This window comes from Pyrus communis, chromosome 8, assembly GCF_963583255.1.
Source record: "Pyrus communis chromosome 8, drPyrComm1.1, whole genome shotgun sequence".
In the NCBI taxonomy this organism is placed as follows: domain Eukaryota; kingdom Viridiplantae; phylum Streptophyta; class Magnoliopsida; order Rosales; family Rosaceae; genus Pyrus; species Pyrus communis.
Window position 1 is genome coordinate 5684406 of NC_084810.1, and position 22673 is coordinate 5707078.

The following is a 22673-nucleotide window of genomic DNA, read 5'->3' on the forward strand; positions in this document are numbered from 1 at the left end:
TTTGGTATTTTTAAATTACTTATAACTTTGTAATTTCACTATTTGCCTATAGTATACATAAAAATAAATAAATAAATAAAATTTAATTTTTTTTTAATTTATATAAAATAATAATACAGTAATACATATTTATATACAATATATACATATATTAAGCTTTTTTAGTAGTTTAAAAAATTAATATCATCAAAATATTTTTTTCTTAACATGTTGAAACGGATTATCCGCATATCACCCTCGTGTAAATTTGTTATGGACTCGTTATTAACGGATTTTTATTGTGTGACTCAATAACAACCCAATTAGTTATCGTGTTGATCCAAAACCTGTTATTTTCATCTCATTTATGTATTTTGTTAACCGATCGTATGAAAAATTGTCATTTCTAGTAAACTGTCTTATTATGCTTGTCAATATAAAGTTCTATGTGTAATAAGATTGCAAAATCATCATTTTTAAACAAATTATATAATAGTTTCCAAAAAAAAAAAAACAAATTATATAATAAAGTTGTTTGTCACAAAGTACAGAAAAGGGGTTAATCCCATTATCCTACATTGGCTAGAGGGAAAAGAGAACATTAATTTAAATAAAATTATCCTACTCTAACTAACATTGAGATTTTTTATGATAAAATCTCGCACCTAACGAATTGTGCAGGTGATAAAGTGAGGACAATATCGATGTTGTTGGAGTGGGCCCTTAGCCTGTCGACCTGAAAAATTCAACATGATATCAAAGCCAAGGGACTGTTACAATATCGGTGTTATTAGAGTGGGCACTCAGCCTGTCGACCTAAAAAATTCAACATGATATCAGAGCCAGGGGACTGCCATGTGATTGGGTGGGTTCCCTTTGGCCTTGCGCAATGGGTGAGTCCCGACATGGTTCCATGTATCCGAAAGTTGCCACGTGATTGGGTGGCTCCCCGTTTGGCCGCGCGTGTTGGGTGAGCCCCAACTTGGCTCCATGTAGTTGCCGTGTGTAGATCTCAACGTGTGACCCACAAAATGGGGTCTCACGTGTGGGGACGTGTTGGAATCCCATTATCCCACATCGGTCAGAGGGAAAAGAGAACAACAATTTAAATAGAATTACCCCACTTTAACTAACATCGAAATCTTTTGTGATAAAACCTCAGATCTAATGAATTGGGCAGATAGTAAAGTAGAGACATTTTCGATGTTATTAAAATGGACCCTCAGCCCGACCTGAAAAATTCAACAAAAGGATAAGAACACCTTGAAGAAAGAGAATCTTATCCATCACACAAAAGATCCACGCCCCCGTAACAGCCATATAATACCGCCACTAGCCCCAGTAACAAATATACAAAATATTAAGCTCAGAAACTGTCTATGAGCATATAGTTTTGATCGGAAATAATGTTGGCCATTTTTCACAAAGCTTTTGCTCATCCGCCGGAGGAGCTGAACAGTCCGTCGTCTTACAACGGAAGCAAGAAACCTAAGCACCCAGAAGAGACTCTCAGAGACTTCCTCTCCCACCATCCTCACAACTCCCTCTCCATGGGATTTGGCGATGCTGCTGTCCTTGCTTACGTCAAGCCAGATCAAGGCTCCTACTCCAAACACCAGACGTAAACCCTACTAACCTAATCATCGCTGTTATTGTCACTCCAAAACCGTCATACTGCAGTACTTCTCACAGTTGTCAAGTGCAGGATGACGATTTTGAAGTGGTAACAAATATTCCCATCAAATAAATTATTTTTTTGTATTTTTTTTTTAATTTCAAAGCAATTAACATGTTTTAGGGTTTGGTGAAATATCAGGTTGTTCTGTGGGTTTGATGACATATACTGCTTGTTTTTGGGGAGCTTGAACAATCTGTGTTTACTGAATAAGCAGTATGGTCTAACAAAATGCTCCAATGAGGCCATGTTTGTGATTGAAGCTTATAGAACCCTTCGAGATCGTGGTCCGTACCCAGCTGATCAGGTTGTCAAAGATCTTGAAGGAAGCTTTGCTTTTGTTGTCTATGACAGCAAGGGTGGCAATGTCTTTGCCGCACTGGTATGTACTCGTACACTCATCTTGTTTAGAGAAATAATTTTCGCACATCCTTTTTCCACTTTAATTGAATAAATTACATAAAGGTTATTGAAAAAAAAAAATTAACAAGGGTGAGCAGAATAAGAAAAACGCGTGACAATTATTTTCCTATGTTTAGGTTACCTTAATTTTTATTTGCGAGAAATTGCATAATTTTAAATTTGGACCAAAATTAAATAGATCATCATTCTGTTAAGGGTCTTATGAGCTTCATAATTTTTTATGTTGTGATTTTAGGGTTCTGATGGTGGAGAACAACTGTATTGGGGCATTGCAGCCGATGGATCTGTGGTTATTTCTGATGAATTGGAGGTCATAAAAGGGGGTTGTGCTAAATCATTTGCCCCTTTCCCAAAAGGTACCTTATGTTATAAGCTTTTGTTTTTATTTACTATGTTCATGTCTACAAGGGATTTGTTACAAATTGTTTATACAGTTTTTATTCTACACTTGAGGTCCTGAGTTTAAATCGTGTGTCTTGCTTATTGACAAGAAAAAGAAAAAAAAACGTAATTTATCCAATATAGTTAACTACCAATTAAAAAACATACATTTGATATGTCAAAATTCAGGTCGCTTATACATCAAGTACAATTGAAGTATAACGAAGTGAATATCAATAATTAGGTGACATGTTTACATTTCAAAGGGAGTAGCCGCATTAGAGAAAGATCCTCGAAATTGGAGTAATCAAATCAATTGTCGTAACTTGTAATTAACTCCTCTTTGGATTCTTTTGGTGAGGATCATGGGAATTCGTGAATCGTGTCCGTTCATTGTATATCGTGCGGTTAGTTTTTGTCAAGTACTGGTTGTGTTTAATTTTAAAAAAAAATATTTAAAAAAATTTATAATCATACGATGTACGATGAACAGATACGATTATTCTAGAATCCTCACAAAAAAGATCCGCTTAGGATCCGGATTGGTAATTAACTTGTTATTGATAAATTGTTGTGCAGGATGCATGTTTCATAGTGAGGGAGGATTGATGAGCTTTGAGCATCCAATGAACAAGATGAAGGCCATGCCAAGGGTAGATAGTGAGGGGGTAATGTGTGGGGCCAACTTCAAAGTCGATAAATATACAAGGGTGAACAGCATTCCACGTGTCGGAAGTCAGACCGACTGGACTGAGTGGGCCTCCCATTAGTCATTGCTGCTTTGCTTTGTCACTCGCTCTTACCATGCCTCAAATAATAACTTTGATCGTCCTTCGTCTCTTTTTAATTTTGTACCATATCAGCTTCTTCTAGTTTTTACCTCCGAACAAAGATGTATAACTCGTAGTTTTCACTTTGCTTATATAAGTATTTTTTTTCAGTTGAAGAAGCACTGCTTTTAATAAAAAAAAAAACTCATTAAAAAACTTGTAACATGATTTTTTATTAAAACTAAAACTTTTTAAGCTATTTTCATTAATTTTCCTTACTTCCTAATGGGTGACCATATCAATTTGGTTTTTTAGCCAAAATGGTCTCTGAGATTTGCATAACTTCTCACTTTGGTCCCTAAGGTTTCAAATCAATATAAGTGGTCTCTGAGATTGTCAACCATCCATCATTTTGGTCATTCTGTTAAAAACTTCGCAAGTGTCCCGAAGCTCTCGGCTGGAAGTTTGGGCAATTTTCAAAGCTTTGCAACACAATCGTTTCTTAAACAAATTTGACCAATAATATATCAAAATGAAGATAGAAAATTGTAAATAAGATTATACCTATTTGGAAGCCCAATGGTTGCCAGAAATGGTCGAAAAATAGCCTCAAAGTTGACTGGTCCGAGGGAAAACTCACCGGAAACTGGGCAAACTTTAAACGTTCATAACTTCTTCAATACTCAACAAAATCAAATGATTCAAAAACGAAAATCATACTTCTCGACAAGAAGAAGAGAATGGTACCTTTTTCAGCGGCTAAGTTGTTGTGGTTTGGCTGTAAAACGGCTCGAAAGTGGCTAAATTGAGACCAAAACAGCCATTTTCCAGCTAAACCACGATGAGTTAGTCACTAAAAACGGTACCATTCTCTTTGTCTTGCCGAGAGTATGATTTTCATTTTTAAATCACTTGATTTTGTTGAGTATTGAAAAAGTTATGAACATTTAATTTGCCTAATTTTCGACGAATTTTCCAGTTTTTCCTCGGACTAAACTTCCGGCCAAGAGCTCCATGACACTTAACGGAAGAACCAAAATGATAGATGGTGGACAATCTCAACGACTACTTCTATTGATTTGAAATCTCAAGAACCAAAGTGAGGAGTTATGCAAATCTAAGAGACCATTTTGGCTAAAAAGCCTATAAATTTTAGAGAGCCTTGAGGATTGAAAAATCCAATCTTAAGACATTTGACCCAACTTCACTCTAGTATAGCTGAATTGCACAAATATTGGTTAATGGTTAGATAAAAAAGAAAGAAAAAAAAAAATCCAAATTCCACAAAGTGCAACCATCAAAGCCAACTTACATATATAAGCTACTGCAGTTTAGAGAGAACCAATATTTGAAAAAGAATGGGCAGTTCTAACCAAAATCTTCCTTTTCGATTAAACGATACAACGTATGACATAAATTTATATTTGTGATTTCTCAGAGGAAGATAAAAGTTTTCATTCCTTCCACATCTCAGAAAACTCATCAGCCTCCAGTGGATTTTCAAGCTCATGCATTTTTCTCCTCGTCTTTGCTTTGACTTTCTTGACAAAGGTCCCAGCCTTCTTCTTTTTCTCCAATGCTCGAATCTGAACCCATTTGAAAAAAAAATTCCATTACGAACAGTAAACGGTGTTACGAGCACATGGCGAGATTTTCGAACAACCTCAAAACAAAAGTTTCAAAAGTACAATTTCATGCAAGTAAAATCTAGTGCCGAATTTATTGGCTTGATTTCATCCTTTCATAAAACGGATTAATAAATTTAGTAGGACAGAATCATAAACTTGCAAGTAAAATCATACGTAAAGACAGACTTTCTCATATTAACTGTTAAGTATTAGGATCAATATTCATTCATGAACAAAATCAACACATCTCACCTGATTGGGTGATATGTAAAACGGATTCTCATATAATGTTGGACCTCCAAAGCTGCCACCAAATATCTTGATCGGATTCAAACAAAATCGTGGTCCAACCTATATACAACCAGTTCTCCGAGTTAAAACGTCATCAAAGATACTGTAATATATAGACCAGAGAAAAGCATCACTACGAACCTCAACAAGGGTCATTTTATCTAAGCCTCCTCGAGCTATTTTATCCGATTCGTTATGAGGAACAGATATCTGCAATTTAAGAAGCGACAAAGGTCAAGACAAAAAAGCAGCGACATCTAAAGCAACAAATTGTCATTTTTAAAAAGAATTATAAAACAAACAGTCGTCTGAGTAGACTCAAACATAATATGGTATTAGGAAAATCATACATGTACGATATTAAGCAAATCTTAACTCAGAAGTTATTTGACAATACTACCACATTGTTTCTAGAGCACGAATGGTTTGATACGTGTTCTTTTATAAGCCTTTTTCTATTGCAGAATCTGCACTACCTATTTTGATATGCATTATGCCTCCTCCCGAAAACTAGGGTGGTCATTTAAAATATTCATGTGACATTATTATATATACTTTAGCTGAGCTTATAATAGTTAAAACCATTAGCACAAAAAGCATCATCAGTGTTTACATGAAACTTAGGTTGGCACTATTGTCAGCACTCATCATGCACTTCCCAACCACGTTTTAGTAAACTAACTACCAACTATATACTCTCAGAAAATAAAATCTTAAGAGTGCCAAAAGATAAATGGAAGCCGTGCCTTCAGCACGGAAGGGCTGGTGAATCAGGCAATCCCTCTACCTTGAGTTCGTAACTTGCATAATGAAGATTTGGCCTCCAGCTCCAAGGGTTCCCAAGTAAGGCATGTGACAGGCCGCGAAAGAAAATTGCGGTAGTACTCAACCCATGGAGTAATCAATGGAGAGTAAACTAAAAAATTAGGAAAGGCTTTAGGAGTATTATGGGAATGAGGGGGATCGGCTGAATAATGTGGTAATTGGTGGGCGTGTTGATTACAATTGGGGATGCCAATGGTACGACAGTGCTTTTATGAAAAATACATCTGGTAAATCACATAAACTTTCATAATAATTCCTTCCTCACCCCTCCACTTATTAACTCTGTTGACTACTCATTGAGACTAATGACATATATTCCGTAAGAATTGAAGTAAACCAATTTTATTGGTGATGTCTAAGAAATTAATACCTGATAGTTTCGGAACCAAATGTGGTCATCAACGATAGAGAATACAAAGACGTGATCATGATAGGGTTTAGATTTTCTGTGCTCCTTGGGAATGCCAAATATCTGAGAAGAAAGTTCAATAAGAAAGAGAATAAGATATGCTGTAAGCAGGCATGATCAAAATCAACAACGCAAACTGATCACAAGCAACTAAGCAGGGCATGATCAGGAGAATGTTTATAACTACACAAGGAGGAAACAAATTCAACATGCCTGAGTGATCATCTCCTTCAGAAGCTTCCAGTGGGCATCTTTATCAAAGTTGGATGAAAAAGTCAAAATAGGCCGTGACCCTTTTAGATGATTTCCTGTAAGCTTCAATTCCTCCATCGTGTGCACTGTAAATCACAAGGCAACTTTCTTTGATCAGAACTTTTCCAAAAAACTTTAACCCCAAATGAGATGAGCAAATCTTTCATGATAATCAACTAAATAAAACAGAAACATTACCAGCATTGACTAAGAATTTCACAGATGGCCCATTGGGACACTTTGACATCCACAGATACAGATCTTTCCCCTTCCTGCACTGTAATTTAGAGACCCCCAAACAAAGTACAAGTTAGCACACAGAAAACCGAAGAAAAACAGTAACCTCAATTTGCTATTTGTATCCCTATCTCAAACACCCAAGATGTCATAATAATCCCACTCAATTAAAACATCACGCAATTAACTTTAATACCAACAGACTTAACCATTGGTAGCAAATATACACAGATATATAAACGTGTCAGATTAAACTCAAATATCAATTCACCAATTAAAATGAAACATAGTATAAAACTAATATCAAATGATGAATGCTAAACAAGGTCAGAAAGAAACAATAAGAAAACTAACCTCAAAAAACAGACAGGAAGAACAATTCTTTAGCTCGACCAGCTCGTTAAGGGTTGCCCCGTTACTTGATTTAGAATCCACCTTATTGTCCTTCTTACAGTGAGGCATCAGGTCCACCACATTCAACATCAGATGTCGGTACCTGCGTATATATTACATACAATCATATACAAACACACACACACCCAAGTATATATACACAAAAAAATTATATAGACCAATATATCATATAAACCAAAACTATTATCATATTAATTCATCTAAAGGTCACATATTTACAATTATTACAGGGAAACCCTCGTTGGTTCCAAACGCGCATGACCTTTTCAATATCCCCCAACCATTTCAAAATTTGATAACAGATAGAAACATAGTACACTCATCATACGCTACCCCACTACTTTTTCAATCAACTTCCAATCAGTTCACAATTAGTTTCAACAAATCCTTCGAGTTTCGAATAAAACAACACCGAGCGCTCGAAGCATAGAAAAAATTGGTAATTGATTAACTTTACCTGTAACTAATGCGACGTGAGCAAGTAACCAAGACCTTCTCTTTGTTCCTAAACACTGCCGTCGATTCACTTGGTTTCACTTCATCATCGTCCTTTTTCTCCTTCCAACCCGAAAGCGTTCGCTTCGGCCTCTCCGGAGCAACCTCCTCCTCCTTCTTTTCTGGCACCGCGGCCTCGCTCTGCTTTCTCTTCTTCCCCATTATTTTTTGCTGAAAATTCCCATATTCAATGTAAAAATTATAGTTAATCGTAAATATAAGCAAGCATGTGAAAATGGAAGCCCTAATTAGGGTTTTGGTTGAGCGATTTATTACCAGAGAGATATTTGGGGGCTCTCGGGACGGGAGGATTCTGCAAATGAGAGGGCTAGGGTTTAGGGTTTACAACGATAGTGACGACCCAGTAGAGAGAAGCAACGGCGTGCGGGCGGGTAAGTAAAGTTTTGCGTTTTGGGCTTGGACTGTCTTTTCTGATCAACAAACTTCGGTTCACCTATATTTTGTGGCCTGGCCCAAGTTTTTTCTGCTCATTTTGTTTGGCATTGGCCCAAGCCTAGCTTCTTGCATTGATAAATGTTTTCCTATCAGTTTTTTTAGAGATTTTTCAATGTGATTGGTACACGACGTGTCATTATGAAAATGGTGAAATATGTGTGCTAAAAAGTTAATAACTTTGAAAATAAAATTTTCCACCACTCCTATTAAAACACGTGGTGTACCACTTGTGTTCCCGTCACAACTAAAAATTTCTCCAGTTTTTTTTGGTAAAGGACTCAAACATAGAGTCTCGGGTGCAGAAATTAACGCTCTAACTCAGTTGTGTTAAGACACTTAGTATTACATTCTAGCAGTATTTCTCTTTATTTATAAATAAAAGGTTTTAGAATCAATTTTCACAAAAAACAAATTTAAAACATAAAACGAATTTGTACACGGACTCTTGATAGAAAGAACACTTTTTACCATATCTGAATTCGGATCTGTTTTAGAGTTTATGAAACATATTGAAAGTAATTCTTCTAATTGCAGTTTAAAATAGCTTACCAACCATGAGTAGTAGTTGTGTACTTTCTACAATTAGTTGATGTTGTTTTAGTTCTGGCTTCACCTTGGGGGATTAGTAATTTAACTTTGTTATGTACTGCATGAGACACAGAACCGAGCGCAATGACGTTCTAGGATTCATATAGCCAACTCCACTTAGTGGGAAAGGGCTTTGTTGTTGTTGTTTGTATGTACTGCATGGGCTTGCAGGCATGTGTCATTCATATGCCGGCAGGCTGGTGTTTGTGCCCTTGGTGCTGTCGTTGCAAAGCATACTGGTGATGCAATGCTACTTGACCGCTACTTGTCAAAATTTAAAGAGGTGGTTGATAGTATCACTTGTTTCCTACGAGCAGATCAAGCCGTCTAGTGATCTTCCAAATGAATTATTATACGGGAGAGCTGGCTTCTTATGGGCCTGTTCATTCCTGAACAATCATATTGGAAATGGGACAATTTCTACTGCTTCCATGGTAAGATAATTTATGCTTGAACCTTTCTTCAAATTGGTTTTAAATGGACTAAATTGATTATCCATTTAATGCACAATCAATTTGTGTAGAGATCGGTTGTGGATGAAATTATCAAGGCTGGTAGACAATTGGCCAAGAAGGGACGAAGCGTGTTGATGTACGAGTGGCGTGGAAAGAAATATTGGGGTGCTGCCCATTGACTGGCAGGGATTATGCATGTTTTGATGAGCATGCAACTGAAACCTGATGAGGTGGAGGATGTTAAGGGTACTTTATGTTGCATGATTAAGAATCGTTTTCCCAGCAGAAACTTTCCTTCCAGTGAAGGAAGTGAATCAGACCGTCTTCTGCACTGGTGCCATGGTGCTCCTGGAGTTGCTCTTGCGCTTATGTCTTTCTTTCACTCTATCGATTAACGGGTAAGGTGGAATACTTGTACAGGGCCAAAGCATTTGCTTGCTTTCTAAATGATAGAGCCCAAAGACTCATATCAGAGGGGATGATGCATGGAGGAGATCGGCCCTATTCTCTACTTGAAGGTGTTGGTGGAATGGCTCTTCTCCTTTTGGACATGACTGAGCCGTCTGAAGCGCGGTTTCCTGGTTATGAGCTTTAAATGATTGACGTTTACTTCCTTACGATATATTTAAAGTAAATAAGAGTAAAAGGTTTAACTTGTAACAAGAAATATGATCTGCATTTCGCAACAGAGGTGAGTGATTTTATTCTCATTTGTTACTAACACTAGTCATCCACTCGAGGACAGTACAGCATTTGATTTCAAAATATGCAGTCTACAAATGGACCTGATCTCGGGTGACATCCTCCGCCTCGGAGGCAAAACATCAAGTTTCTATACTTAGGCCAAACCCACAAGCTTCTCACTGACCTCCCACACCTTGCGAGCCTTCTCCGCGTCACTAGCTTCTTGGGACAGTTGGTTCTCGAAGGAAGCCGAATCCTTGTTCCAGCTCCAGTAGACTCCCGACTTTGTCAAGCTTGGGTCGCTTACAACCTGAGAGTGATCAACAGCAAGGAAATGAGTTCATGCACAAGAGAGATCGAAAAACATAATGCACCGGTTACAAGCTTAAGTTCTTACCTGAGCAAGTCTCTTTCCGGCTTCTTCTTCTGAGACGTAGCCCTTGGTGATGTACTTTTGGAATGGAGGGAACAGAAGCCTGAACAAGGGAATGTGCTCCCTGAACAAACCAGTGGTGGCAATGCAGCCGGGGTAAAGGGAAGTAAATGTTATCCCGGTTTCCTCATGGTAGCGCCTGTGGAACTCTTGCATTGTGAGCATGTTGCAGACTTTGCTGTCCTTGTAGGCCTTGGCACCGTCAAAGTCTCCACCATCGATCATGGCCGAGCTGTTTAGACCGTTTAAGCCTCCTGCAAGTCCCCTCAAGTCCCCAAGGTTGGCCTTTGGAGGTACATTTCCGGCTAAGGTATTCGTGTTCCCTGAAAAGCAATTCCATTTTTTATCACACATTCTAGAAAGAAGAGTGCATATTGTAGAATCATCTTCTTCATTTGAATCAAGTACCTGTAATTGAGCCAACAATGATGAGTCTCCTTGATGGGTAGTCGGATTTGTTCAAATCTTCCATAAGCAACCGCGAAAGAAGGAAGTGCCCGAGGTGGTTAGTGCCAACACTGAGTTCGAATCCCTCAGCAGTGAATGAAGGTTCCTTAGCAGTTGGCTGATAAACAGCAGCATTACACACAAGCACATCCAGCGGCCTCTCAGATCGCCTGAAGTTGTCGACAAATTGGCGCACACTGTCGAGGGAAGCAAGGTCAAGATGCATAATGGTGTAGTTTTCTTTGGGCATGCCAGCTGACTTGGCAGCTCTTTCAGTCTTGAGGAAATCCCTGCAGGCCATAATTACATGCCATTTTCCGGATTCGGCCAAAGACTTGGCTGTGGCTAGACCGAGTCCGGAAGAGGCGCCGGTGACAATCACACTGCCCTTTCTTAGAGTTTTCTTTCCCTCTGATGTTCCCCTGTTAATTGCTGGGCTTGCTGTAGCTGTTGTCTGGGCTCTCACTGGCTTGAATTCCCTCTGTAGTCACAGCCATTGTGTTTTTTTTTACACACAAATTTGGTAAAAATTCAACATACATGCAATACAAGTCCAAATTCAGCAACTACTACAAGATACCACCAAAATGGTCTGTCAAATTCAGCAACTACTACAAGATACCACCAAAATGGTCTGTGCGGAAGCGCTTTTGAATGGCTAAAAGCATTTTCAGATAACCAAAAAGTTAAAGCATCTTTTGACAGAAACAATCTAAAAGTGATTATCGGTTTATATCAAAAATTCCGATGCGCTTCCATTAAAAACGTTTATAAGCAGAAGTGCTTTTTGTTTTGTTTTTGCAACAAGAGGAAACGCATTGTGTATTTGCAGAGTAGATACCTTGCAGCTTAATGCAACAGAACTGAACTCAGCCTTGAGATTGTCCGAGAAAGAGACTCCAAACAGACTTGAATCCTTGAAAGAAGCACTCGTCTTTCCCTGAAAAAAAAAGTACAATTCCAAGAAAATAAATCAAATCAAACCCCATTAGCTTCTTGGTCGATAAAAACGAGAAGAAACGTTTCTTGGAATAAATAGAGGATTAGGCGATATTAGCTCGAAACAAACCTCTTTGGGAACAGAAAATGCAGAAGAAACCACATAAGCAGCCTGAAGAGCCATTAATTCTCTGTTTTTTTTTTAACTGGGTTTTTTTTCTGATCTTTTCAAAAGTGAGTGAGGAAGAGAGAGTGAGAGGTGGTGGGAGTGGCCAAAGTGGAAGCTTGAGCTCAAGTGCTTTGAAAAAGAAACCACCAGTTTGTATTTATACACGGTCGTTTTGGTGGGCAGATTTGAGGCTCATGAGAGACTAAAATAGCATTATTTTATGGGATATGAGTTGGCAGAGAGGATAAGATAATTGGCAGCATGTAAGTCTGCCACATCAAATTTCAAGCGGCCAATGAGGTTGTGAGGACTGGATTTCCTTTTGATATTTGTTTTCTATCTTCTTTTTCAAAAAGTTTTACGCATACCGGAAACACAAATCGTATGGAATATTATTTTCAGTGTTATAATAAGGATGCACGATAAAACTAATAGGCATCAATCTCTGATATATTAACGTTAAAACAAATTCACATGCTATGAAGCTAGTGAAATAGTAACAACACGTATCCATGTTACGAATGCACCAAGAAATTACTCCTTTTCCCCCTTGCTTTTTAGAACATAGGATTATAGGATAAGATATTTTTCAGCAGAGTGTTCCCATTCTTTTGTGTTATGGGCTGTGCCTGCAGAGAGAAATTAGAAAATTGTTGTTGTAAAAGGACAGGGAGTTGTGGGAGGAGGTTTTTGGATGAGAGCCAGATTTTTGGCAAGTTTTGCTCTGGAATCTGGGTGAATTTTCATTTTTTGGAATTTGTTTTGGATATTATGGCAAGTTGGAGGACTGTAGGCCCACTTTTGTGGGGACTTTTGGTAGACACAATGTGGGCCTCAAGGTTGGTCGAAGCCTTATCTTGGCAAACCTTAGGATTTGGGCCTGTTTTGCATATAGTTCGGGTATGACCCAAGTATAAAAATGGCCCAAGAAGTGGAGCTAGGTAACTTGTTCAGTAGTTTTTGTTTTCTTGGTGGAAAACTCAAGCAAAGCAATAGCATTACAATGGACATTTTTTCGATTGATTACAATAAAATTACAATGTGGATTCGCGACAGATCTAAAATGATATATATCAAAGGTTAGTCTGGAAATAAAGCTAGAAGAATATTGTTAAACCAAACACATGAATGATCATTAAAAATGTGTTTGTTGCACCGAATTCTCTTGGACTGGATATCAAAGACTAATCTGAATTAATAAAGCAGCCCTTGGAGTCTTGAAGTTTGGTAATGATCTCATGCATAAAGATTATGGAATTAATTTTCATCTGCAAACAATGCACCATCAACATCAACACAATTGATTGATTTTGGAAATGCATCTCATAAAGATTATGTGGGACTCAAGTGGGGTACATGAGCAAATGCATCTCATAAAGATTTTGGAAATCTCATCAGCTTCATGAGGTAAGATTCGATGAAAACATCCCAGATCCTTTTCATAGAGATCCTGAGAATTCCATGATCGTGACAGTTCATTGTACATCGTGCGATCAGGTTTCTTTAGGTACTATTTATATTTAATTTTAAATTTTGAAATGTTTTCTGACCGTACGATATGCGATGAACGGTTACGATCACGGGATCCCCAAGATCCTCAGGAAAATGATCCCCGAAAACATAGGATGTTGAACATTCTTACGGATTTGGATCCTCTCCTGGGCTCAGGAGAGGATCCTCCTGACCAAGAAGTGTGGGCCGTTGGATGAAAATCCAACGGCTATAATTAATATAACTTAAAGGAACCCTTATGTTTGTAGTCGTTGGATAAAAATCCAACAACCCACACTGATTGGTCAAAAGGATCCTCTCCTTGGGCTCAGGAGAAGATCCAAATCCCATTCTTACTTGCATTTTAGATTTTTATTTTTTTTATTTTTTTATAAATACTTTTAGTCTAGTTGAACAATAAAGATAAAGAAAAAAGGAAAGTGTTATTGGCACTTCAAAAATCTCATTCTACACTCCTCACAAGTGTGTTTTTCTTTCCAAATATAGAAAATTTGAAATATAGAATGAAATTTTTAGAATGCCAATAATAATTCCCAAAAAAAAATACTTTAAATTGATTATGGGATACTTTAAATTGATTATGGGAAGGGAATGGTTTTAATCGGAGGAAAATGTCTCATATACATCTTTATAACCGTGAAAATCATCCATACGTATAATTAATCATCGGTTATTCCTCGTAACCATCTCACTGCAACAAATTTTCAATCGATTAACTGGTTTATCTATTTCACCAATAAAAAAATTTGTGTTCTGAAAAAACCTTTTGATCACATGATGTCAAGCAACATCTAAACAAATGTGGTTAGAAAGAAAGAAAAAAAAAATGAAACCTATCAAATCAAGTAACCATGAAACATCCACATCCAAAATTAAAACTTCGGTCAGAAAAAAATTATGACTGACATATATTTCCTCCGAAGTTGGAGCGGTCGAGCTCCCAACGTCATCCATGTCTTTCGTTTGGACGGTGCATCGTTGATGATTCGGGAAACCGGCGACAACGGCGGCACGATTCCAGAGACCACCGTGGCGATGGATGAGAACATGGAATCGTTGATTATCAGAGGAGTCGCAACGGCCAGAGAGAGGCAGGAGTAAAAGGAAATAGCCAGAGAGGAGTAGGAGAACGCGGTTCATGCCAAAGGTGCGGGTGATATGATTTCCTTCGAGGATCCGAATAATGGATATGACAAATTAGACGACGAGGAGAAAAAACAGCCCCATCACAAGCACCACCATCGCAAGTGCTATGACGATGAATGATGCTGAAACTTACCGCCCTATCAATGGGAGATCCATGTCCTACTTAGCTTACAAAAATAAAGGGTTTGGGCAATTATTTTTTTTTTTGCTTAAATGTCAAAATAGTCCCCGCGTTTTGGCGCGTTGGTCAATTTAATCTTTAAATTGTCAATTTGGTAATTTAATCATCGTGTTTATATTCTTTAGCCAATCAAGGATCCAATTACAGTTAAATAAGTAAAAAACTATTATAAAATTATTTATAAAATCATCTATTCAATTTAAAATATTCAATAATAAAATAAAAATATTCATTAACAAAACATATAAAGTTGTATCTCTCTTCTTATTTACCCTTATTTTTCTAGAACATTAGAAATTTGTACTTTGGTGAAATGTTTCCGCTATCTTCACCAACTAGTCTAGTCAACATATAATATAACGAATCACGAGCTGGTGATTCAATGGTAAATGACGGATTGCGAGGCTTCCTTCAAACTAAAACTAGAGGTCTTGGGTCCGAAACCCGCTTCTGGTGTGGAAGCCAAACTTGTGGCCAGAGGAAAGCTGAAATACCTCTGTGAGTCTTCCAGCCCCCGAAAGAGGTGGATAACCATAACTTAGCATCAGTTGTCTCCTTTTAAAAAAAAAAAAAAATTTAAGAAAAAATACATACATATATATATATATATATATATATATATATATATAATATAACGGTCCATCACTTGGTTTGAATTATTCAAATTAGGAGATATTCGAGATTAGAGTTCAAGACAAAATCCATCTCCGATACCCTATAACAAACCATCTTTACAGAGATTAAAAGGTTTTTGTTTACTTGGAAGCTAAGAATGTTACTTGTCTAAATGGCCTACACACCTACAACTACCAATATTAGGCAGAAAAAGAAATCAAGACCTGTGCACATAAATTGTAAAAGAATTTTCATTTCTAAATTCAATAAGCTTTTCCCATCTCATAACTCTACAATTTTCCGACTACAGACATTCATCAGTGTAGTTTTTTTTTTTTTTTTTTCCTCTTCTCTTTTTTCAACAAATCTACTTTTCTTTCTTGTTGGCCCGACGGACCGGCTCTCCAACTGAACTCCACGTCCGACGGGCACAAGCACAAGGAAACACATGGAACGCTTTAATATTACAAATCTCTCTCTCTCTCTCTCTCTCTCTCTCTGTACACATTTTGCCAATAGGGAAAAATGGACTGGCTCCTTGCAGAATTATCAACTCATCTTCCCCCCATGATCAAGGGTTCCACTTATTTGGCCCCCCCCCCCTAAATCCGAACAGGCAACCCAAAATTTTGGAAAGTTCTAATTTCACCTCGAAGCCCAGCAGTTACAATCACAACACCCCAGGCTGACATGTTTTGGCTTAAACCATTCGTAAAATCAAAACTTACACGTGGGCTTCGGTTCCTAGTAGCTAGAAGAAGTTTTTCCTCCGGCCATGTTGCTGAAATTCTATCAAAGAAGTAATTGTTGGATGCACTCGAAATGATTCCGTGGAGAGGGCTATTGGTGGAACCAGATGCTGCTCTTGAACCCTCGTTGGCATTAGCCGCCTCAACTGGTGTAGGCGGGTGATTTGCTGGGGAGATCTCGTCAAGCCCAGTACGTTCTGAATCTTGTAATCCCCATAAATCAGCCATTCCAGGCCAAGGGATGGCTGCTGATACATCTTGACAATGGAAATGCTCATATGAGCGCGTGACGGTGACACTTTTGCTTCTGCTAGGACGGGAATCAGCTTCATGTTTCCATATATATACATGAGAATCCTCACTAGCAGATACCACATATTTACCATTTGCCGTGAGGGTGGCTGAGATTTGGCTATTTGCGTTCCGAAATCCTGTCAAAAAAACAGACCAATTCACCTATGGAAAGGGGAACATTCTAATGCATGTGCTAACTTTCGAAATGACATGTTCACAGATCTAAAAGACAGCATTATCATTAAATTATTGCCCAGAAAACACATCTTTGTGCTAATCTAAACTTGGGTACCAAATTTATGTTCTAGAAAAATGAAATATCAATGGTCTATCTAAGGGCTTATGTTTTGCAATCTTATGATAATATCAAACGTGCCGGAATGAATTAAGCTAGAATGAAACTATTATAAGCTTGACAGCTAACAATTTCACAAATGTTCAAACATATGGTACTACCATCATCTTGATCTACTATGTTGAACTTAGATGGAAAAATTCATGAATTGAATTTGAAATTGTTAAAATAACATATAAAGAAAATCATAGAACATCATGTGCTTACCCTTGTACTTGTGAACCAGATCAATACCGTCAACAACTCTAATTCGTGAATCTGCAGATGTAATCAGTACTTCTGATGAACTTCCTGGTGCAAACTGCCAAGCAAAACTAATCAGCAACAGTATCAAACCAACAATCTTGCAGCTCAAAGTAATCAAAGAACAAAAAATACAAGATGGGAAAACGGCCCGAGTCATAATGGTAAAATGGAATAAGGGTCTCCCAATTTCAAGGCTAAAATCATCTATACAGAAGCAAAGCAAATCAAGGCAATTTATTACCTGAAAACCTGTAATTTTCTTGTGATGTGATTTCTTTTTCTTGTTCTGCAGATTAATTTCGCTTTTCTGTTGCAACTTGTTCTCTGAAAAATGTGGAAAAATTTATTAGCTGCATGCACACATATACATGGAGGGAGAGAGGGAGAGAAGGAGAGGGAGTGAGGGAGAGAGGGAGAGAGAGAGAGAGAGAGAGAGAGAGAGAGAGAGAGAGAGAGAGAGAGAGAGAGAGAGAGAGAGAGTTGTACCAGATGTATTGTATAAACGGCAGCTGCCTTTGTATGAACCAACTAGGGCGCCCTTCAGATATCAACCAAAAGTTTATTGAGCTACGAACGATACTAATACAATACATAAAGACAAGAATAAAAGCTAGAGCCCAACCTGACCATCAGGAGTGTAGCAAGCAGCAGTCACCATCTCGTGCAGATCATTCCAATCAACCACTTGATGATCAGGGATGCTCCATATGCGAACCTTAGCATCAAGTGATCCACTAATGAAGTACCTATCATCAACAGGGTTGAACTGGATGCAAGTTACTGCATCAATGTTCATGCAAAATAAAGTTATTAGAAACAAATGATAGGCGATGGGGAAAATATCCATATATCACTTGCACATTTATAACATCTTTCAGAAAAGACGTTAAAAGTATCAGATTATAAGAATTCAGATGATGAACTTTAAAAAAAATATATATATTTAAAAATAAAAATTGCTTGGCATGATCTGAACCTAGGATCTAACAAATCCCCCTTCCAATCCCTTACACCAGAGCCAAAAATCATATAGTCAAACTCGACTCATTTAGATCTTACTGTTTTAAGATTCATAAACAAAGTACTTTTCCTTGATATCAAAGCTATGTACTTGATTTTTCAGCACTTTATAAACCGTGAAGTAAGATGTGTGCGAATTAGCCCCTTTTTATACAACAGTTGTTCCAAGTAGAGGCCAACCAAAATTGTAGAGCAAAGTTGAAATACAGACCACATATACTTACCATAGTCACTATGTGAAAATATCTTCAGACAAGTCTTGCTCGACAAGTGCCAAAGGCGCACAGTTTTGTCCATTGAAGATGAGAGCAGGTGCTGAAAAAAGGAACAAAAAAGGAACCTTATTTAGAGATTATGCAACAAGAAATAACTGAAAAGGAAAAAAGTCCACATTATTGCCATTTGCCATGTATAAAGCTTATTTTACGATCGCACCACCATTTAAATCAATCTGCCTCTTTCCACACAAACTACGAAGAAAGACTTGATTGCAAAATATAACATAAAGAAATTTACATTAGATAACTAGAAAAAGAGAGGACAATATAAACACAAGAAGTCAATAAGATTTTGAGAGTTTTTTGGCCTCTAGGAAACTTTCAGGGTAACAGTTAAAAACTTTTAGTGAATCCCAAAATAATCAAAAGATAGAGAACAAAACATATTGGAATACTGACATCTGAATACTATGCTACTTTATCAGAAAACTGATATATGGTCGACAGGCATCATTTTCTGCAAAACAATTTACAATGCACGGTTACAGCCAATTCCCTCTGCCCACCTTTGGATCCACTAGATAACCGTTACCAAAAGGCAGTGAGCAGAAATTGCACTGATTTAATTTCCACACATGCCTCAAAATAATAAAATAATAATAATAAAAGCATCATTCCTCCCCTCTTTCACATTTCACAAACCTGTCATGCTCAGAAAATGACCAACTGGAATCCACTCCAAGGAAAAGGCACTTATAAGCCTTAAAATTATAAACTTGTCAGTGCACTAAAAAAAACCCTCATCCCCCCACCTGAATCGACCAAAAATAAATAAATAAATAAAACCCAGAAGCCTTGATTTCCTTGAGAAGATTCTATCTCTTATTTTATTGTCAATCAAGTTCTTGATTTACGGTAATCTCGCTTGAGCCAGAAGAAGCTGATGACATGAGGAATTTGAAACATCTTTCCTCATTATCAACCATTTTAGCTCCCTTCCACTTTGAATTTTAATTTGGCTTATTTCAGACTTCCCTAGCCTTGAGTGCCTTCTTTAACAAAACCTTTAACTTGCAGAATCTCAACGATCAATGCCAATTGGCATATCGAAGACTAACTTACAGAAATTGCTATCATAGATAAGCATTACACACTCTTCTATGTGACCGTCTATTTCCAAAACAGAACCTAGCCTTCACTACTATGATGTCCATCATTCCATTGAAATATAATCAGGACTATTCCAAAATTGTTCTTCTTATCCGCTTAAGAAATTTTAAACTTTCCGTAGTAAAACTATAACTTTCTGCTAAAATATGCAGTTCTAAAAGGTCAAGAAAACAACAGTGTAAGTTCAGATACAGATAGAAAGAGAAAGGAGGTGACAAATTCTTATACTATGGGAGCAGCCAGGGATAATAGATTTCTTCATTGACACAGCAGTTGAGTGGTATAGTCAAACGTTTCATTCATTTATCAGATATCTACTTGAGTAAACCAAGATACAATAGCGCACTCATCCTGCAAGCCTATACTTAGACAAACAGCATATGGACTAGAGTATGGTTAAACCTAGCACACGAAACTTCCAGAACCAGATCAGCAATCATTACCGAAGTTTCTACTGCGACTTTTAATCAGAGCCCCATTGACTTATCCAATTTTGTCAAAAGTATCCGTGATTTATTTTCTTTCTCTTCCTTGAAACTTAACAAAGCAGCTTGACCATATCCAAGGTGCATAGACTGAAGAACCTAACCGGTACAGTTAAGAAACAAAGCCTTACATTTTTCGAAGTTCCTCTCAATTAAATTTCAACTTATAACTAATAAAGAAAATTGTCCAGACTATTTGAATTTCATCACTACAAAACGTGTACAGTCTGTTAACCTATCCTCTTGGACCTTTCATATGACTTGATTCATATATCCCTCTCCATGTGAATGTAATGAAACCAAAACAAAAAAGAAACATAACACTAGGCAAAAAAAGTGGTAGGTAAGTGTCAGTAAAATCACTTGGCAGACAAATACCAAATAGTGTCCTCGGATCACATGATCCGTTCAAATTCACCCAACATTTTGGTATCAAGAAACAACAGATACGCAAATAATGTAACCTGCGGAGATTAGAAGTTGACAAAAAATAAATCCAAACAGAATACCAGAACAGTAACTAACCTGCGACTTGGACCAAGAAAGGTCAAGCACATCATCCAGATGCCCTTGGAATGAAGAAACGGGTTTCTCTGAAAGTGCAAACACAGTCTCTGGAATCACATAATGGTCCAAACTAACAGATTTTCGACTGATAGACGACCTTCCTCTCCTCTTTTTTTCCACATGGTTGTCCACATTTGGTGAGACTGAACATGGTTCCGGCGACCCATTGGCAAATAACAGCATGTTTAAATTGCTGTCTTCTGACTTCTCCATCAACAGGTCACCCTTCCTCTCACTCTGCATCACCTGCCAAATATGAATCACGCAATCCTCACCGGCACTAGCCAAATATTTTCCATCCAAACTAAATTTAATGCTCCAAATTGACCCAGTATGCGCCTGAATCTGCTGACTCTTGAACAATGCAGTGACCTCCTTACATGACTTCCCATACTGCCTCACCCTCACCCTCTTCGGCCCATGAAACGACACATCCTGGCTATCATCTGTGCCAGAGCTTGACCTCCGACCTCCCTTTTCCGACGATGTGTCCCTGTCATCGCTACTCCGCCTATCCTTGTGACCTGTCATGGTGATCGCAACACTCTTGATGCTCTTCAACCAACCCCCTTTCTTCTTCAACTTTGAAACCCCGTCATTGCTCCCATTGGCATTGGACTCGGAACCATCTTTATGACCCTCCTCCACATTCTGCCTCCTCATCAGTTCTTGAACAATCGGTGAATGCCCGACGCTCATCTCAAACTCCTCCATGGTCAACTGCTTCCCTGTACCCACTTCCTTAAGCTTGTTCCACATTCCATCTTCCCTAATCTCATTCACAACAAACTCTTTACCATTATCAAGGTTCCTAATAGTACACACTTGGGCATTTGTATTAGCATCACTTTCACCAACCTTACCAATGTCATTGCAATCCAACTCCTCCGCCTTCGAATCGCTTCGAATCTCGTCTACCCTCCTCGAATTCTTGCCGGAAGGCGGCTTATTCGGCGGCGGGGATGAGTTGCTTTTACCGCTTGAAGATTTACAAGCCAAAGATTTTGTATTTTTATTTACAAATGAACTGGTTTCGGGTTCAGGCTCGGTCTCGGCCTCACCGGCACCACGAATCGAAAGAATTGGGGGAGAAGAAACAGATGAAGTAGAACAAGCGTTATTACACTGATCGTCGCCGTCAGATTTGGAGCGGACGATGCTATTAACGCCTCCACCGCCGGAATTTACCTGAGTGATCAAATAATCCGACGAGACAGACCGCCCGAACTCGCCGGAAAAACCCGGTTGGGGTTTGGCCCGGGTCAGAACTGGGTCGCCGGTGAGACCCATTTCAGTGAGGAGTTTGGACCGGCGTTCAGAGACGGAAGAAGGCTCGGAGATCCAAACGTCGTACTTGGTGGAGGCGCCCATTGGGAATTTGGGTACGGCATACTTCGGATTCGGGTCGGGGTCGGGGTCGGAGTCGGAGTTCGAAGTGGAACAAGAACAAGAGGAGGAGACAATGCGATCGAGGGACTCGTAGAAGCACTCGTTGTCTTCGTCTTCTTCCTGTCCGGCTCTGCTCATCGTTTACTGGGCATTCCCATTGGGTAATGAAAATGCCCGAGAAATTTCACCAGCGCGGATCGGATCCGACGCGGGTGCGGCAGAAACGGCGGCGTTTTGTAGTGTGCTCGGTTCGAATCGGCCGATTCGTTTGTTGGGTTCGGAGAGAGCGGGGTGGGAACTTGATGGGATCGCAGAAGAGACGGCTGTGGAAGTGTGCGTCTTTCGGGTTGTGAATCAGATCCGGTTACGGGAGAGAGAGAGAGAGAGAGAGAGAGAGAGGAGATGGAGGAGAGAGAGCGTGGAGGAACGAAGCCCTATGCTGCTGGGTTGGTTTGGGTTGGGGCTTGAGCAGTTGTTGATGTTGTTGTGCGTGTATCAGAGTAGAGAGAGAGGGATAGGGAGAGAGGGAGAGAGGGAGGGATGAAGGAGGAGAGAGGGAGGAGGGGAGAGAGAGAGAGAGAGAGAGAGAGAGAGAGAGAGAGGGATTTTCTTGTTTGTTTGTTTGTTTTTTTTCTAATAAAAAGGAAAATGTGTGAGGAGTGGGAAAGGAAACGTTTGGATTGAGACTTTGGATTTTAATTTTGTACGGGATGGATGGGATTGGAAATAAATTTGGGGGTAATTAGGGGATAATTGTTGGATTCGGTTTGTCTTAA

General features: G+C 38.6%; 4 protein-coding genes and 1 pseudogene across 4 annotated transcripts; 2 read left to right on the top strand and 3 right to left on the bottom strand.

Annotated features, from left to right (window-relative positions):
- The first annotated feature begins 1266 nt into the window (after positions 1-1266).
- LOC137741611 (stem-specific protein TSJT1) lies at positions 1267-3398 on the top strand. Its single transcript, XM_068481309.1, has 4 exons — positions 1267-1600; positions 1796-2036; positions 2313-2433; positions 3038-3398. Exons 1-4 carry the CDS (start codon positions 1386-1388, stop codon positions 3226-3228), a joined length of 768 nt encoding a protein of 255 aa, XP_068337410.1. The 5' UTR covers positions 1267-1385; the 3' UTR covers positions 3229-3398.
- A 1119-nt stretch (positions 3399-4517) lies between these two features.
- LOC137741610 (ribosome biogenesis protein BRX1 homolog 2) lies at positions 4518-8154 on the bottom strand. Its single transcript, XM_068481308.1, has 9 exons — positions 8056-8154; positions 7742-7950; positions 7225-7366; positions 6832-6910; positions 6595-6719; positions 6343-6444; positions 5289-5357; positions 5109-5207; positions 4518-4814 (listed from the first exon to the last, which is right to left on the bottom strand). Exons 2-9 carry the CDS (start codon positions 7939-7941, stop codon positions 4683-4685), a joined length of 948 nt encoding a protein of 315 aa, XP_068337409.1. The 5' UTR covers positions 7942-7950; positions 8056-8154; the 3' UTR covers positions 4518-4682.
- Positions 8155-8907: 753 nt separating this feature from the next.
- On the top strand, positions 8908-9873 carry LOC137742835 (lanC-like protein GCR2; annotated as a pseudogene).
- LOC137741620 (protochlorophyllide reductase, chloroplastic-like) lies at positions 9870-12071 on the bottom strand. The gene is made up of 5 exons (XM_068481315.1): positions 11912-12071; positions 11684-11782; positions 10804-11323; positions 10360-10718; positions 9870-10272 (listed from the first exon to the last, which is right to left on the bottom strand). Exons 1-5 carry the CDS (start codon positions 11963-11965, stop codon positions 10117-10119), a joined length of 1188 nt encoding a protein of 395 aa, XP_068337416.1. The 5' UTR covers positions 11966-12071; the 3' UTR covers positions 9870-10116.
- A 3560-nt stretch (positions 12072-15631) lies between these two features.
- LOC137742099 (uncharacterized) lies at positions 15632-22420 on the bottom strand. The gene is made up of 7 exons (XM_068481846.1): positions 20467-22420; positions 18293-18383; positions 17671-17828; positions 17535-17586; positions 17290-17372; positions 17010-17103; positions 15632-16584 (listed from the first exon to the last, which is right to left on the bottom strand). Exons 1-7 carry the CDS (start codon positions 22033-22035, stop codon positions 16007-16009), a joined length of 2625 nt encoding a protein of 874 aa, XP_068337947.1. The 5' UTR covers positions 22036-22420; the 3' UTR covers positions 15632-16006.
- Between the last annotated feature and the right edge of the window lie 253 nt (positions 22421-22673).

Coding starts and splice junctions, on each gene's coding strand:
- LOC137741611 (XM_068481309.1), top strand. CDS start 1,386: ATGTTGGCCATTTTTCACAAAGCTTTTGCTCATCCGCCGGAGGAGCTG. Junction 1,601..1,795: donor TCCTACTCCAAACACCAGAC/GTAAACCCTACT, acceptor GTGAAATATCAG/GTTGTTCTGTGGGTTTGATG. Junction 2,037..2,312: donor GCAATGTCTTTGCCGCACTG/GTATGTACTCGT, acceptor TTGTGATTTTAG/GGTTCTGATGGTGGAGAACA.
- LOC137741610 (XM_068481308.1), bottom strand. CDS start 7,941: ATGGGGAAGAAGAGAAAGCAGAGCGAGGCCGCGGTGCCAGAAAAGAAG. Junction 7,367..7,741: donor TCACGTCGCATTAGTTACAG/GTAAAGTTAATC, acceptor ATATATACGCAG/GTACCGACATCTGATGTTGA. Junction 6,445..6,594: donor TGAAGGAGATGATCACTCAG/GCATGTTGAATT, acceptor CTTTCTTCTCAG/ATATTTGGCATTCCCAAGGA.
- LOC137741620 (XM_068481315.1), bottom strand. CDS start 11,965: ATGGCTCTTCAGGCTGCTTATGTGGTTTCTTCTGCATTTTCTGTTCCC. Junction 11,324..11,683: donor CTGTTGCATTAAGCTGCAAG/GTATCTACTCTG, acceptor CTGTGACTACAG/AGGGAATTCAAGCCAGTGAG. Junction 10,719..10,803: donor CATTGTTGGCTCAATTACAG/GTACTTGATTCA, acceptor ATTGCTTTTCAG/GGAACACGAATACCTTAGCC.
- LOC137742099 (XM_068481846.1), bottom strand. CDS start 22,035: ATGAGCAGAGCCGGACAGGAAGAAGACGAAGACAACGAGTGCTTCTAC. Junction 18,384..20,466: donor TTTCTTGGTCCAAGTCGCAG/GTTAGTTACTGT, acceptor TCCTTTTTTCAG/CACCTGCTCTCATCTTCAAT. Junction 17,104..17,289: donor AGAAAATTACAGGTTTTCAG/GTAATAAATTGC, acceptor TTTGCTTGGCAG/TTTGCACCAGGAAGTTCATC.